Here is a 16715-nt window from a genome sequence, read left to right as displayed (position 1 = left end):
TAACAATTACCCTGATTTGATCATTATACACTATATAAAAATATTGAAACATGACACTGTACCCCCATAAATAAATACAACCATGAGATTATTTTTTAATTAAAAAAATGAATCACTGTTTCAGATATTTAAAATACAACATGGTTTCTCTTCCTTAGTGATGATGCTGACTTCTTTTCCCTCTGTATTCAGTACAGTACATCCAATATTCTTTACATTACAGTCACAAAAATGAGTATTTTGATTAAATTTCTTATTGATGGCAAATAAAGAGGATTTTGTCCCATATGAATTCAGCTTCCCAGATATCCTCCTCCTATTTAAACAGCTTCTAGGGCTAAAATTTCCTTTCCCTTTGCCTACAAATAAGGTCTTTAATCAGGTACTCCCAGATAACTGTGATCTTTATTCTTTCCTTCCCAAAAGACCAAACTAGTTATCTGATTGTTTTCTTTCTTGGTTCAAATGATGTTGAAATTCTATGAAAGAATAACTAGTGTCCAGACACTAGTTAAAATTTACTTTTCCTACCACAGCAAACAAAGCAGAAATATTCTACAAACAACACAGATACTTTGCATACAACTGTTAACAAGTTGCCCTTTATTTAGAATAGATACTTTTAGTATATTTGAAGTCTCTGTTTAAGGGGACTTTTCTTCCTTGTATGCCCTTATAAGTAAAAATAAAAACAGTAATTGTTTATTTCATTGTACAAAATAACAATACCCATAAGTTAACATTCTAATGTTAGTCAATGCTCATGGTAATGCCTAAATCAATGCTCTTGGTAATACAATAATTAGAGATTTTTGTTTAATCTAAAAGAAGTCTAATTCTACTTAATAGAATTATGTGAATATTGGAACATGGGGTTGTTGCGTCCCTAATAGAGATAAAGCTATAACATTGCTTTTGTATTCTAAGTATACCTTACTTTAGGTATGAAAATAATACAGTCTACAGTTGAGATCTTTGGAAAATCTGAAGAAAGCAGCATAATTTCTGTTTCTGACAGAGGCAGTAATTTGGGGGAAAATAAAGCTTGCCATTAAGTAGCCAAAGTGATGTATTAATAAACACTAAAAATGGAGCTCGGTATTTTCATTATGGCTAAAACATAAGTAAAATATTAAAGGGATACGAATCGGAAAAGAGGAACTCAAACTATCCCTATTTGCTGATGACATGATTATATATTTAGAGGAACCTGGAAATTCTACCAGAAAACTCTTAGAACTCATAAGTGAATTCAGTAAAGTAGCAGGTTACAAGATCAATGCTCATAAATCCAATGCATTTTTATACATAAGTGATGAATCTTCAGAAAGAGAAATTAGGAAAACTACCTCATTCACAATAGCATTGAAAAAAATAAAATACTTGGGAATCAATCTCACAAAAGAGGTGAAAGACCTCTACAATGAGAACTACAGAACACTAAAGAAAGAAATTAAAGAAAACCTTAGAAGATGGAAAGATCTCCCATGTTCTTGGATAGGCAGAATTAATATTGTCAAAATGGCCATACTACCTAAAGTGCTATACAGATTCAATGCAATTCCAATTAAAATCCCAATGACGTACCTTACAGAAATCGAGCAAGCAATTATGAAATTCATCTGGAAGAATAAGAAACCCAGAATAGCTAAAGCAATCCTCAGTAGAAAGAGCGAAGCAGGGGGTATCGCAATACCAGATCTTCAACTCTATTACAAAGCAATAGTAACAAAAACGGCATGGTATTGGTACCAAAATAGACAGGTAGCTCAATGGTACAGAATAGAGGACACGGACACAAACCCAAATAAATACAATTTTCTCATACTAGACAAAGGGGCCAAAAATATGCAATGGAGAAAAGACAGCCTCTTCAACAAATGGTGCTGGGAAAACTGGAAAACCATATGCAACAGAATGAAATTAAACCCCTATCTCTCACCCTGCACAAAAATCAACTCACAATGGATCAAGGACCTTGAAATCAGACCAGAGACCCTGCATCTTATAGAAGAAAAAGTAGGTCCAAACCTTCAACTTGTTGGCTTAGGATCAGACATCCTTAACAGGACTCCCATAGCACAAGAAATAAAAGCAAGAATCAACAACTGGGATAGATTCAAACTAAAAAGCTTTCTCTCAGCAAAGGAAACTATCAGCAATGCAAAGAAAGAGCCTACAGGGTGGGAGAATATCTTTGCCACTCATACTTCAGATAGAGCGCTAATTTCCAGAATCTATAAAGAACTCAAAAAACTCTACACCAAGAATACAAATAATCCAATCAATAAATGGGCTAAGGAAATGAACAGACACTTCACAGAAGAAGATCTACAAGCAATCAACAGATACATGAAAAAATGTTCAACATCTCTAGTAATAAGAGAATTGCAAATCAAACTACCCTAAGATTTCATCTCACCCCAATTAGAATGGCGATTATCAAGAACACAAGCAACAATAGGTGTTGGCGAGGATGTGGGGAGAAAGGTACACTCATACATTGCTGGTGGGGTTGCAAATTAGTGCAGCCACTCTGGAAAGCAGTGTGGAGATTCCTCAGAAAGCTTGGAATGGACCCACCATTTGACCCAGCTATCCCACTCCTCGGCCTATACCCAAAGGACTTAAAATCAGCATACTACAGATATACATCCACATCAATGTTCATAGCTGCTCAATTCACCATAGCCAGAATGTGGAACCAACCTAGATGCCCTTCAGTTGATGAATGGATAAAGAAACTGTGGCATATATATATACAATGGAATATTACTCCACCATGAAGAATGATAAAATTATGGCATTTGCAGGCAAATGGATGAAATTGGAGGATATCATGGTAAGTGAGATAAGCCAATCTCAAAAAACTGAAGGACAAATGATCTCGCTGATAAGCGGATGAGGACATATAATGGGGTGTAGGAGGGGTTAGCGTTAGGGTTAGGGTTAGGTTTAGGGTTAGGGATAAGGAGGGTGGTAAGAATGGAGAAAGGAAGGACTGTATAGAGGGAAAAGAGGGGTGGCAGGGGTGTGGGGGGAGGGAAAAAAATAACAGAATGAATCAAACAACATTGCCCTATGTAAATTTATGATTTTTAATTTAAAAAATATATAAAAAATAAATAAATTAAAAATTAAAAAAATAAAGAAAATACCAATATATCCTGTAGCATGGATGAATCTCAAAAAATTTACACTGAGTAGAAGAATCCTTACACACTAAAACACATAATGCATGATTCCATTTATAGAAAGTTCTAGAATAGGCATAACTAATCTATGATGGGAAATAATTTAAAAAAATGATTACCAAGGTGCAATGAGGGCAAGGATTGATTAGAAAGGGATAATAAAGGAATTTCCTAAGGAGTACTCATGTTATGTATCTTGATAGAGATTTGGGTTTCACAGGTATATATGCTTTCATTGGAACTCATTGTATGATATATTGTTTTATATATTTCATTTATATTTTACCTGAAAAGAAAAAAACAAATATTGAACTTAATTAAGGATATGCATGCTGAAGTATTTGAGGGAAATATATCTACATCTGTAACTTACACTAAAACATAAAAATGTGTTGATGGATTGTACAGGGATGAATAGACATGTATACTTAAGTAGCAAGTAAAATAAAATGTTAATTACAGAATGTAGGAGGTGGAAGCTATAGTGGTGCTTATTGTAAAATTCTTTCAACTTTTACACATTGAAAACTTTAAAATAAAATAATGGAAAAAATTAACACTTTATGTTCCTTACCAACGCCTAGAGTTATTAACAATCACTCCATTATCTATGGAGAACGTATCTGTTGGTAGTCCAGCAATATTCCAAGCTCTAATTTTTACTGGATCACCCAGGGTCTTACTTAGTGAGAATTCCTCTGAACATGGGATTTTTTTCTCCTGTAAGAAATAAACAAAAATCTGATATTTTCTTTCATTTTGATAACTGGAAAATTTTTAAAGTTAAAATATTGATTTAATTGTCATTAAGTATTATGTAATAACTTTAAGGACCAGGGAGGGAAAAACTGAATTAAAGTTGGACTGTAAAATTATTTTCCTGATCAAAGAAGCAACAAACAAAAACAAGAAAGCAAGGAAGACCCTGTATTTTCACTTTCTCCCAAAATATTTCAAACCGTATTTTGAATGTTCTAAAACAAAATTTACTAAATATAAAGCAATTACCTTGCATAACTTGCTCCAATCTTCTGTACACGTTTGTCGAAAGCCAGAAGTGAAAGCACCAAGGTAAGCTATTACTCCTGCTGACACTAAGACATCACCAGTTAAATTTTCATATGTTATCTGAAGGTCATCTGCAGCTTGAGCCCATCTGTGTGATTAGCCAAAGGCAAAAGAGACAAACAATAGGAATGAGAGAGGACAATAAATAAAAGGGCAAGGGGTTTCCAAACCAAATTCTGTAACAAAAAGTTATGAAATGTTGGGTACTTGTTTATCTGTATGATGAGGAGATTGGATCCCTTCTATTTCTAATATGCTATTATTTATATCTATATGTTATTTGAATGACAATCTGCCTTTCATTATTAGAATATTAGGTATTTCTTACAGGACCTAGCCCTTCAAAACAAGCAAAAACAAACAAAACATGAGCATTTTACCTAATAATTTTCTCCAGCATGATTTAGTCTAATGTCCCTACTATTTGTTTCAGTATTTATTGTTAGATTGTTAACAGAAAACATTTGTAATTCATTATAAAAACTGTATTTAAGTTGTATAGAAGTTGACATACTAAGATTAATATTTTTCTCATTTAATGGAACCCTCACAATAAAAACCTATATTCCAAAACCATCTAATCTGCACTACAAAACACTTTCAAAGACATATTACCTTATCATGCTATTCATCGAACAAATATAATTAATAAATGAAATAGCTGGTTGTCTAGTCCAGATAAGTAGATTAGAAGAAAAGTAACTGACTTTATTAAATCAAATCAGTTTTATCTTCTTTGAATTAATTTTAACCATTTTATTAAAAAAAAATTTGGACCTATACAAAATTGGAAAGAATTATATAACCAACAATCACATATCACAGATTAAAAACAGTTAGGGGCTGGGGTTGTAGTTTAGTGATAGAGTACTTGCCTAGCATGTGTGAGGCACTGTGTTTAATCCTTAGTACCCCATAAAAATAAATAAATAAGATGAAGGTATTGTGTCCACCTACAACTAAAAATATTTTTAAAACAGTTAATAACTGTCTTTTAAAAACTATTTTAAAGCAAGTTATAAAGAGCATGCTCAACATTGAATTCATCTTTGGAGAGGCCTAGCCAGGTATGTTGTAGAATATCTCATATTCTCAACTAGCCATTATAAAACTGGTAGTAATCATAAAAAAAAAATCCAGAGGTAGTCACACAGTCAAATATGACATTCTTTAATATTGTTAAAATGAGTAGAAATCTGACCTTGATTTTTCTCCACCCAGTCCCCCAATTAGCTTTGAGGCTCTTTCAAGTTTCTTAGCACAGAGTTCCACCTGATCTTCTAAAGCAGCCTTTTCTTCAGTTTTCTCAAGAAATGTCTTTTGCAAATTTTCCAGATGGTGTTCTACTTCCGCCAGTTCTGCTCTTTTCTGATTCAAAAGTTCCATTGTCTCAGCTAAGGATTTCTGAGCTTCTGCTAAGCGAGCTTTCTTAGGAGCCACAACCTGTGTGGAAATGATATATACAGATGTGATGTGTACTATGTAAAACTTTACACATATAATTCCTTTATAGGTATTATGAATTACAAATGCATTATAATAAAAAATTACATAAAAGTAAAAAGTGTTTATATATTTCATAAAATATATAAATCACCTGGACTAGCAAGATGTGACCTACAAAATAAATTATTCTGGATCAACAAAGTAAGAAACTGCCACTCAAGTGAGGAACAGAGAAAGTTTGTAATAGAAATAACAAGTGTTTAAAATACATGAATGTGTTTTGGTTTTGGTGGTTTTTATTTCCTTCCCAAAAATTTGCGATCTTCCTCCTAGTCACTCCAAGGATTAGAACTGTGAAAATGGAAATACAAAGGAGGACAGCCTTGGTATTCAGTTTCAAAAAATTAATTTTTCCTCAACAAATATTGAAAAGCCACCTTGTTGAGAAAAAAGGGATTTTCTGAAGTTGTTATTTTGTTGTACTAATTTATTAGCATGTCAAAAATGAAGTTTGGCCAACTTGATCACTAGTACAAAGAATTCAGATGATGACCAGAGAGTCTGTGCCAGTTAGAAAAAATGTAGTCTTAACACTTCATCAACATGAATGAAGGAGACAAAGAGGGAGAAGTGAAAGCACGGTTAAGCAATGCCTGCTTTCTCACCTCCGAAATCCTGAAGGAAAAGCATGTTGAAAAAGCAGAGGACAGAAGTTCCCTTTTCTACTTTGGATTTCAGAGGAGACATTGTTATCTCCCTTCCACCCTCCTGCATCAACATGGGGCAGCGTGGATATACAAGTGGGAAGACAGAAAAGAGCCTGAATACTTTGACTTCTCTGCTTTGTAGTAAGGATCCAGAAGAATCCATATGCCCTGTGGGACATGTGGAAATTAGCCAAATTGAGAGGTAGCAGCCTTCCATGAGACTACTATGTGGATAGACTAGATGTTCAATGGAAGGACATCCCAGATGAAATTAGTTTTATTTCAATAATACTCCCCTGAAACTAACAACCAAAGCCCCTACATCACCACAAGCAGATGTTACATCTCAATAAGGAATATCTTTCAAATTGTTATAGTCTGATCACTCATTCTGTTCTCTGAGTTTATTCTGAATACATGCTACTGTGTATTTTCATCTGCTTTTTAACTTACATTTCCTGCTTCCCTGGGTAGAATTATGCCTTTTAGGGGGTAAAGTTTGTGTTACGTCTTTTACTAAACAAATTTACAAAATGTTCTTAACCATTCTCTGCTCTCCCAGGAACTTGACCCCAATGTCTACTTTATAAAAGATACCTGATCAGTGCCTACCATTGCTTCAGGGGATTTTTCCATGATCTCCTCTTAACCTACTGGATCTTCTTCTGATCTTTTCAGTCAACTTAAAAAACTTTATTGAGATATAATTCACATATCATACAATTTTCCCATTTGAAGTGTATAAGTCAATGGTTTTTAGTATGTTCACAGAATTGTGCAACCATCATCACAATTTCAGCACATTTTCATTATCCAAAAAAAGAAACCCATACCATTATTCCCACCTCAACCCTCCCCCATCATCCCTTCCACTAATCTCTTGTCCCCAATTACTTAGCTACTGTCTTTATATATTTTCCTATTCTGAACATTATTTATTCCTCCTTTATAATTATAATTATATATCCTTTGACCAAGAGCTCTCCATTCCCTCTCCCTCCTTATAACCCAAGTCTCTAGTAACTACCTTATATATCCAGAGAAAATGAATTCAGTATATTGAAAAGATATATGGACTCCCACTAAGACATAATCAATGTAAGTGTCCATCAATGGATGGTTGGAGTTGTGGTACCTATGCACAATGGAATATTATTCATCCATAAAAAGAATGAAATAATGTCATTTGCAATAACACAGATGAACCTGGAGGATGTTACATTAAGTGAAATAAGCCAGGCACAGAAAGACAAACAATACATGCTCTTGCTCAAATGTAGAATCCAAAAAGCTGAATCCACTTTTTAATCTGCTACTTTACCCTTGATGTTTTAGATTTTTCTTTTTCTTTCTGTTCTCCCCTCATCAAACTCAATGTTCCTTTTGCCTCAGGGCCTTATAGCTACAGGTCAGTCTGGACAATCCAACTGCTCATCCATGCTCCTGCAGCACTACCACTGGTACCAGGTCCTCCCAGGAATATTCTCTGTATCTACTAGGTATACAATCAACATCTGATGATTATGCTGCAGCAGGACAAATTCTTCCTGGAATCGCTTTGAAAAACTTTTTAACTAGTAAATATATACCTATGCTTTAGTTTCTGGGAATATTTTAGAGAAAATGGATGTGCAAATGTTCAAAATACCTTTGCAACTCTGTCATACACTTCCATAGCCATGATCCATTTACACAGACCCTCAGCTGCAGAAGAAGCTTTAGCAACCTTTGGGGGGTCAAATTCAGGGTTTGTCAAATATTCACCACGGATCTTCTGCATAACAGTCACCTATACAACCAAGATTTAGATTTTAAAATTTCAACATGTATCAGTCATAGGTGAAAAAAGCATATGTAATAAAAACATTTGAATAAAAATGTTATGCTGTCTTTAGAAACCAAAATCAATATTTTGAGATAATTTTTTAAAAAAGGACTTTCTCCTTATGTTTTATAAAGCAAGCATTACATAACTTTTAAGATCTTATATATCTTGGCAAAGTCACATTTAGAGAAAAAAAATCCAATATAACTCACTGGAATGTTGTCCTTGTCATATTCTCTCAAATCTCTTAAGAAATTCATATCTCCCAGAAGTTTTTTACTAGGTCCCCAGTAATCAAATATCTAAAAATAAAATTTATAGAAACTTACTAAGTGTGCAATTAAAAATGCTCAAATATAATATTTTTCTTTTTAAAGTTTAAGACATATTATCCAAAAAAGCTGTTCATATGCTTTTGAAATATCAACTTGTCTCCTTGGAAACTAAGATTCTTCTGAAAACATGTTAAATATATGAAATATTTTAAATACAGAGATGAACTTATACATTAAAATTTTATCAAAAAACTGAAAGAAGGGCTGGGACTGTGGCTCAGAGGTAGAGCACTTGCCTGGCATTTGTGAGGCACTGGGTTCGATTCTCAGCACCACATATGAATAAATGAATAAAATAAAGGTCTGTCAACATCTAGAAAAATTTAAAAAAACTGAAAGGAAAATTTGTGATCATTTCTTTTGAAAACTTAAAGTTGACATGGACATCACAACTTCATATAAGAAAGTACATTTTGGGACTGGGACTTGGTGGTAGAGAACTTGCCTAGCATGTGTGAGGTACTGGGTTCAATTCTCAGCACCGAATACAAATGGATAAATAAAATAAAGGTCCATCAACAACTGAAAAAAAATTTTTTAAAAAGAAAATACATTTTCATTTATTACTTCAACTTTTACATTCCTTGTTCTTTGACTCTTTCAATCAAGCATTTTCTTTCTTTCTTTCTCTTTCTTTCTTTCTTTCTTTCTTTCTTTCTTTCTTTCTTTCTTTCTTTCTTTCTTTCTTTCTTTCTTTCTTTCTTTCTTTCTTTCTTTCTTTCTTTCTTTCTTTCATTCATTTCTTACTTTTTTTTTTCTCCCAGGGATTGAACCCTGAACAGTGGGGCACTTAATCATTAAATTACATCTCTAGCCTTTTTGCTTGTTTGTTTGTATTTTATTTATAGACAGGGTCTCACTGAGTTGCTCAGGGCCTTGTTAAATTGCTGAGGCTGGTTTGGAACTTTCAATCCTCCTGCCTCAGCCTCTAGAGCTGCTGGGATTAGAGGTGTGTACCACTGCACCTGGCTAAAGCATTTTTCTTAAAGGTAATCTCCTTACCTCCAAGCAAAATCAAAAGAAGAGAAAATGGAAAGTCAAGAGATAATATACATTGCTCTATCAGTCACAGGGTAAAGTCACATACTAGGTAAAGATGTTGAATAACTAGCTCACCATTCTTTTCCTACTTTCAGAAACCTGACTGGAGTTCGGGGTGCATGTAAATGGGAATAACTTGACAAGAGCCTATTTATTTTCCTTATTATCTCAATGAAGGATAGAATGGCAAGAAGAAGGGAAGGGAAGAAGGAAGGAAGGAAGGAAGGAAGGAAGGAAGGAAGGAAGGAAGGAAGGAAGGAAGGAAGGAAGGAAGGAAGGAAGGAAGGAAGAAGGGAGGGAGGGAGGGAGGGAGGGAGGGAGGGAGGGAAAAGAAAAAAGAAAAATAAAGGGTGGAAGAAAGGAGGAAAGAAAAGAAAAAAATTTTAAGTCAGGAATTCAAACCCAGGCATTATAAAACCCTGAAAAGAAAATCAGTAATATGGATGGATGTTATGCCTTCCTTCTTAAGGAATATAGCTTTGAATGATAATTATAATAGCAACTAACATTTATTGTAATTATTTATTGTTTATAAGGCTTTTTGCATAAGAGCTTTATATATATTAACTACCTTAATGCACACATTCACTGTGATATAGGTACTATGATTATCCTCTTTCCACAGAATTCCATAGAGGTTAAGCACCTGGTATAAAGTTACATAGATAGGATGTTCAGGATTTCTGAATATAGATGTTCTGGCTCTAGAACACATGCTTTTAACAACTTCATTATACTGCTTATTTAACTAAGCAGAATTTTTTGAATGTTCAGAATCACCTATATGATATGTATCACATTCTTAAGAATCTTAGCTATGAATGTACAAGTGTTCATTCAATTCCAACCTCAAGATAGGAGGGAGTCCTGCATAGGCAGAAAAGGAGATAAAGGCAATTAGAATCACATTTTTCAGACAGTATACTCCCTATAATACATAAAGTGTTTTCTACAGATAATTCTCCTTTATTCAACCAGAAAAACAGTACTTCTTTCCTGGATTGGATACCACTGATATTTAATTTCATGGTACTGGATTAGGTACTATTAATATTTAATTTGATATTGATATTACAAACAAGTCCTATATATTCATGAATATGATTTGAATCTGTGCCCAGTTATTACCTTGCCTCCAGTTCCTGAAGGATCTGAAATTTTTTCTGGTTTTATATCTTTCATGACACAAATAGCGGCCATAACTAGTTTAACACCAGATGGAGGATTCTTCATTGATTTCACGATTGTAATATCAGCTGGCTGAACCAAAAGAAAACAAGACATCTTCAGAGCAGTTTATTTTCAAATAAGGAGAGTTTTTAAAGTAATATTGGGGAATAATTAAGTATTCCCTTTCACTCAAAATTGTAGTTTTATTTTGCTTTGTATGGTTATGAAATCATTAGCAAAATATTATCTAGCATAGGTTAATAGTAATGGTTCTTTAATGTTTGGGGGCTCATAAATTCTTATGAGGATGACAGCTCTGAACCCTCCAAAAATGTATTTTTGCACATGTACAATCACATACCAAGCCCATTATCTAAAACTCAGGTTAAGAACCATGATTTACATGAAGATTTATTTCTGTATTTGCCCATATACATTAGTTTTATTGACAAAAGTGAAAGAAATAGATCCCACTTCTAAACTTAATTTCTACAAAAGGTATTTATGCACACTAGATTATGATTATGAAGCACACTAGAAATTCACTTATGTATTCCCCATTCCAATATCCTTCTGACATTTTTTACAATGGTACAAATGCTGGAAAATGAACACTACATTTCTTAGTTTCACAAGCAACTAGAGTTCTGGGTGGGAATTAGTTTCCACAATCAGATCACTTTAGTGAAACTAGAATTCAGACAACAAATGGGGAGAGTGGTAGTGTGAGGTATCCATTTTCTTCATATGGATTATAGTGGAGGCAGTGTGGTTCTTCATGAAGGCTCTGTTAGCTACATTTTCAGAGGAACAGTTCCTGTAGTACAAAATATCTACAATTTAGCTTTGTGAGTCATTTCTAGTGGCTTAATCTAGGATCTGTTTCTTTAACTCTTCTAATAATTCTGCAATTCATTTATAAAGTTCCCTTTAAAAATTCTCATCTATTTGTACTAGAGTCACCTCTATTCACTGCAACTGAATTCTAACTCACATAATATGGTATTGCATACCAGAAAGGGTACAAGCAACACACTCTCAAAGAAAGAGGAGCCTAAGATTAATGAACTGAATTGGCGAGGTTTGAAGGCATCAAGAATCCTGTATCAGAAGAGGGAATGCTAAAAGTTCATGGAACATAGTTGATAGACCAGTTCCTTAAATTAATAGTCTTGGATATCTAGAATGGAGTGCCTGTTAAAACCAAGGCTTTGTCAAACTGAGTGGCTACTGTGATAAATCTCTAAGGAAAGAATGAAGAAAGACCATAGAATAGTGTGGTTTTTAAATGTGCTAGAGAGTATAAAGAAAGAAAATAACAAACTCAGCTTTAAATTCCTGGTTCATGACACAGAACACTAGGAAGTTTCTATTAATGCTCTAAAATAATCTCTTGTCTTATAACTACCAAAAAGCTGATATAACTTCAAGTTATAGCTTGATCCTTTGAGATGCTGAATTACCCGTAAGCTGAGTTCAGTATTTGAAGTCTATTACATAAAAGTTAGGGCACTGATTAGGAAAAAAGGCCAAAAATGGGGTCTGAATATCCTGAGCCCCCATGTTACACTGGGTTTCCCTAGTCAACATATGTTCTCTCTCCTGCACTCTTTGGTGAGGTTGTTCTAGTCTTGCTTAAAGATCCTGTAAAAACTCCTATACAACGCATTGTGGTTCATTGGAAATGACTTTTGAGTTTTTCCGTGCATACATATCCAGGAGACTGAAGAAATAACTTCACTCTCCACTCCACCCCCCTTTTTTTCCAGTGCTGGGAATTGAACCCAGGGCCTTGTGTAACCATACTCTTTTTAACATGTCCTTCCTAACCATGTACAGAATCACTTTGGCCTCTCAGAGACTGTTCATCCTATTCTTAATGGAATAATCTGATTGAAAGTTAGAAATAATAAATGAAAAACAAACATATAACAATATATTGACACACCGCCAAGAGGAAGTTTCATTTGACTGAGTAAAAACAATACCACCCAATGAAATAGAAACATACCTAACTAACCAAAGACCTGAATAGTCTCACTTTGTTGAGGAAACACAGTGACTAATTCAAATACTTGCCTTAAGTGTATCTAGTGCAGACAGAGCTGCTTCCAAGGCTGGAATTGCCTCAGCTAGGTCACTTTCACACTCATTTTTTAGAGTTTGGGCTTCTTCAGCCTTTCCACTGGCTATCTCTTCATCTAATTTCACAAACTTTTTTTTTGCTTCTACTTCTGCAGATTCTATCTCAATTATCTAAAGGGGAAAAAAAAGACAATTGTTCAAGCACTCAATTGCTTTCTCAATTCTAGAGATAAAAGAATATGTGAAAATTAAGTAATCCAGCACATTATTATGAAGGATAGAAGGGTCTAGGGTAAAATGAGAAATGCAAATATATGTGACCTAATTTGGAAATGGGCTTCACACCTCTTCAAAAACAAACAACTGGGCTGGGATTGTAGCTCAGTGGTAGGGTGCTTGCCTAGCACATGTGAGACTCTGGGTGTGATCCTTGGCACTAGATAAAAATAAATAAATAAAGATATTGTGACCATCTACAACTAAAAATAAAATAAAATATTTTTTAAAAAAAGAACTCACATGGGACCCAGTAAGACTCTAGTGTTTAAAAAAAATGGGGGCTTATCTTTAAGACAAATATTAATATTTCAATTGTCTTTTGATAGGCAATAAAAAACTCTACCTGCATCATACGTGCATTTTCTATTTTAGCTTCCTCCAATTTGGGCTGTAACTGAACAAGCTCGATTTGCATTTCACCAACCTAAAGAGACAGTTTGTCATTAAGTTTCCATTGCTATCATAGCTACTGAAATCAAACACAGAAAATATAAATTTTATACAAATATTAACATTTTTCCAGTTCTTTGTATGATAAGCAAAACCATGAGAATGTAGTCAGTTTTTCTCACAAAAGATTTTCTCATTCTTGAGTATATGACAGGCTAGTGGGAGAATACAGTTGCCATGGAAGAAATGTAGACAGAAAAGAAGTCAGCATCTCAGGTATCCCTATTATACCATGTATATGGTATACAGAGCAAAAATGAACCAACAAAAACCTCAATATAAGTAATAACTTATATTGAACTAACACTAGTAAGTATTACCAACACTTGATTGACTAAAAAACCCAAATCTTATATTTAATTAAAAAACACAGACTTCCTATATTCTCTCAAATGCCAAAAAATTAGCTAAACATAAAACAGGATATATTTAAGTCTGTGTGGTCTGGTCAACTTAATGAATGTCTCTAAATTTAACTCTATCCATCTGTAAAATGACAATCATAATAGTGACTATCTTACGGGGTTGTTATGAGGAATAACTGAAAGAACGCAAGTGAAAGCATGCATATAACAAATTCCTAATCACTTGTAGCTCTTATTATTTCTTGTATTTCTCAGTATATATTACCATTTTGAGCAGCTCATCAGATTTACCTGAGACTCAGCAAAAGCTAATTTGTCAAGACCATTTACATATCGTTGTTTTGCTTCCATGACAGCTTGTCGCTTCTTAGTCAAAAGCTGTCGAAATGAACCAATAAGTTCAAGATAAGAAGTAGCAGTAACATAGTTATGTCTTCCTAACTCATGCAAGAACCTAAAAGAGATGCGGGTAACATATGTTCCTATAAGTAATGGGTTCCATGAAGAGGTAAATTCAACAGAGCCTTAACAACAAACATTTAAGAATAAATGTCATATTTTATGTAGAAGTATAAGTACTTGAACTTTATAAGACTCCAGAATTCTGCACATAACCGTATCCTAATGTCTTGTCTGCAAAATATTAAATAGCAATGACATATTTTAAAAACAAAACCAATGAAGATGTTTGCAAAAAATAATCTATTGTACAAAAAATACAAACTTTTCCCCCTTATTGTTTCATACACTGAGATCTAAACCTATGGACCCAAGATACTGTGTAAGGTAGGTAAGTAGAATTGGAAAGAGGAACTTTGTAACAGAAAAGATAGCAAGCACAAGTCATCACTCCAAGGCACAAGTGTGTTACATAATACTTGACTGGTATAAAGCCAAAAGTATAAGACTACTACATACATACATGGAAACTGATATTTAGTGGTAAATACATGAACTACAGCACACTGCTTGATGCCTCTGTCTAAGTCAACTGTGCTGGTTATTTGATTCTGGACAGGCAATATAACATGGGTACTTAGGGTTACACATCTTTGAGATGAGTACATCCAAGATGAACAAAGTTAGAAAGAACACTCTTGAAGTATCTATACCCCCAACTACTGCCCCCCCACCCCCTTTCTGAGAACTTCTGCCTGGTGCCTGGGTAACAATGTTTGATCTACAAAATCTGCTACTCTAACCACAGCTGATCAGGTCAGGGTTGGGCACTGGATACAACCTAGACTAATCACATTTTGGAATAAATTTGGAATAGGGAGCTAGAAATGGCCTTCTAGTCTCCGTTTATAACTGTAACTGCAAGAAGTAAACTTGAGAACTGAGAGGCAGCCAGCTTCTTCCAAATGTACTGGGAAGTATCTACAAAAAGAGACAAGAAAGCCGATACCCAAAGAGAAACACTGATGAGAAACAGGAAAATAACAAAAAAAAAAAAAAAAAGAAAAAAGAAAGGAAAAGAAAAGAAAAGAAAAGGGGTGGGGTCCTGATGATTCTAACACATGCTTTTCTGATTACTTTTTTTTCTTTTCTTTTCTTTCTTTTTTCTTTCTTTCTTTTTTTTTTTTCTTTTTCTTTTTCTTTTTTTTTTTTTTTTGATGCCAGGGATTGAACCCAGGGGCATTTAACTACTGAGTCACATCCCTGGCTCTTTTTATGTTTCATTTAGAGACAGGGTCTTGTTAAGTTGCTGAGAACCTTGCTAAGCTGTTGAGGCTGGCTTTGAACTCATGATCCTTCTGCCTTAGCCTCCCAAACCTCTGGGATTACAGGCATGCATCACCACACCCAACTTTTTCAGTTACTTCTGAGATCCAGTTGTATTTTTCCCCTTGAGCTTTGTGAAACACCCCTGGACCTTTATAATAAAATTCCCCCTTTTGTTAAGGCTAGACAACCCAGTAGTTTTCTGTTATTTGCAGACTGAGGGTTTTAACTAATTAAATGTTCAGAAAGAATGAGAAAAAATAGAAAACATTAAAAATCTGGACTTCAGCAGAAAGAAATGCTTTAAAATATAAGGCATTAATGTCATTTTAAAATTTATTACTACTGACCTCTCTGAAAGGTCCAAAATGGAGGTGTGAAAGTGTTTACAGACTGGAACTATCTCTCGACGTTCGACTTCAGTAAGCTCTAGTGTTTCTAAGAATTTCACAGCTACAAGTTGGAGAGCATCTTCAGGCCATGGCTAAAAATAGAAAAAATGAAAAGTTATGAAATTTAAGATGAGTAGTCCCAATCCAATTCAACTATATAAGTTAAGTGACTTCCTATAGAAAAAGAATTTGGAATTGAGAAAATTAAGACCTTAATGAGGAAAATAGAATAAGAGGGACTGAGTTCACAATATTTATTAGGTTTATAAAAGACTTAAGTATTTTACATATTTATATTAAACACATTATAAATGAAGGGTCAATGATATTTTACATATCAAAGACACATTACACTACCTTTCCAACTCTTCCACTTGAATGTCTATTAGACATCCCAAATTTAGCATGCCAGTGGCAGAAAATCCTAGTTGCCCACCCAATATCTATCAGTCCCTTCTTCTTAGGAAAGCTACTTCTGGATAGCAATATGCCCAGCTAAAAGATAACATTTGCTAAAGATTCCCTTGTAATTCAGAAGAGTCAGGACATATAAGCAGTTGTTAGGTAGGACTTCAGAAAGAGCTCTTTAGAGGGTTGGTTACACAGAGTTGGCCTGTATACTTTTTGCCCTAT

The 16715-nt window shown here is 34.2% G+C and overlaps 1 protein-coding gene across 1 annotated transcript in view; it reads right to left on the bottom strand.

The window, feature by feature from the left end:
* LOC306647289 (dynein axonemal heavy chain 12-like) overlaps positions 1 to 16715 on the bottom strand; it is a 332440-nt gene that overhangs the window by 96889 nt on the left and 218836 nt on the right. Inside the window, 10 exon segments of the mRNA XM_079116520.1 lie at positions 3769 to 3914; positions 4203 to 4350; positions 5464 to 5705; positions 8064 to 8204; positions 8453 to 8542; positions 10745 to 10872; positions 12862 to 13042; positions 13494 to 13574; positions 14257 to 14419; positions 16041 to 16174. Coding sequence (XP_078972646.1) covers positions 3769 to 3914; positions 4203 to 4350; positions 5464 to 5705; positions 8064 to 8204; positions 8453 to 8542; positions 10745 to 10872; positions 12862 to 13042; positions 13494 to 13574; positions 14257 to 14419; positions 16041 to 16174 — 1454 coding nt within the window.

This window comes from Sciurus vulgaris (genome assembly GCF_902686455.1).
Source record: "Sciurus vulgaris genome assembly, chromosome: 16".
NCBI classification, from domain to species: Eukaryota; Metazoa; Chordata; class Mammalia; order Rodentia; family Sciuridae; genus Sciurus; species Sciurus vulgaris.
The sequence above is the reverse complement of the archived record's forward strand: the minus strand, read 5'-3'. Positions and strand labels throughout refer to the sequence as shown.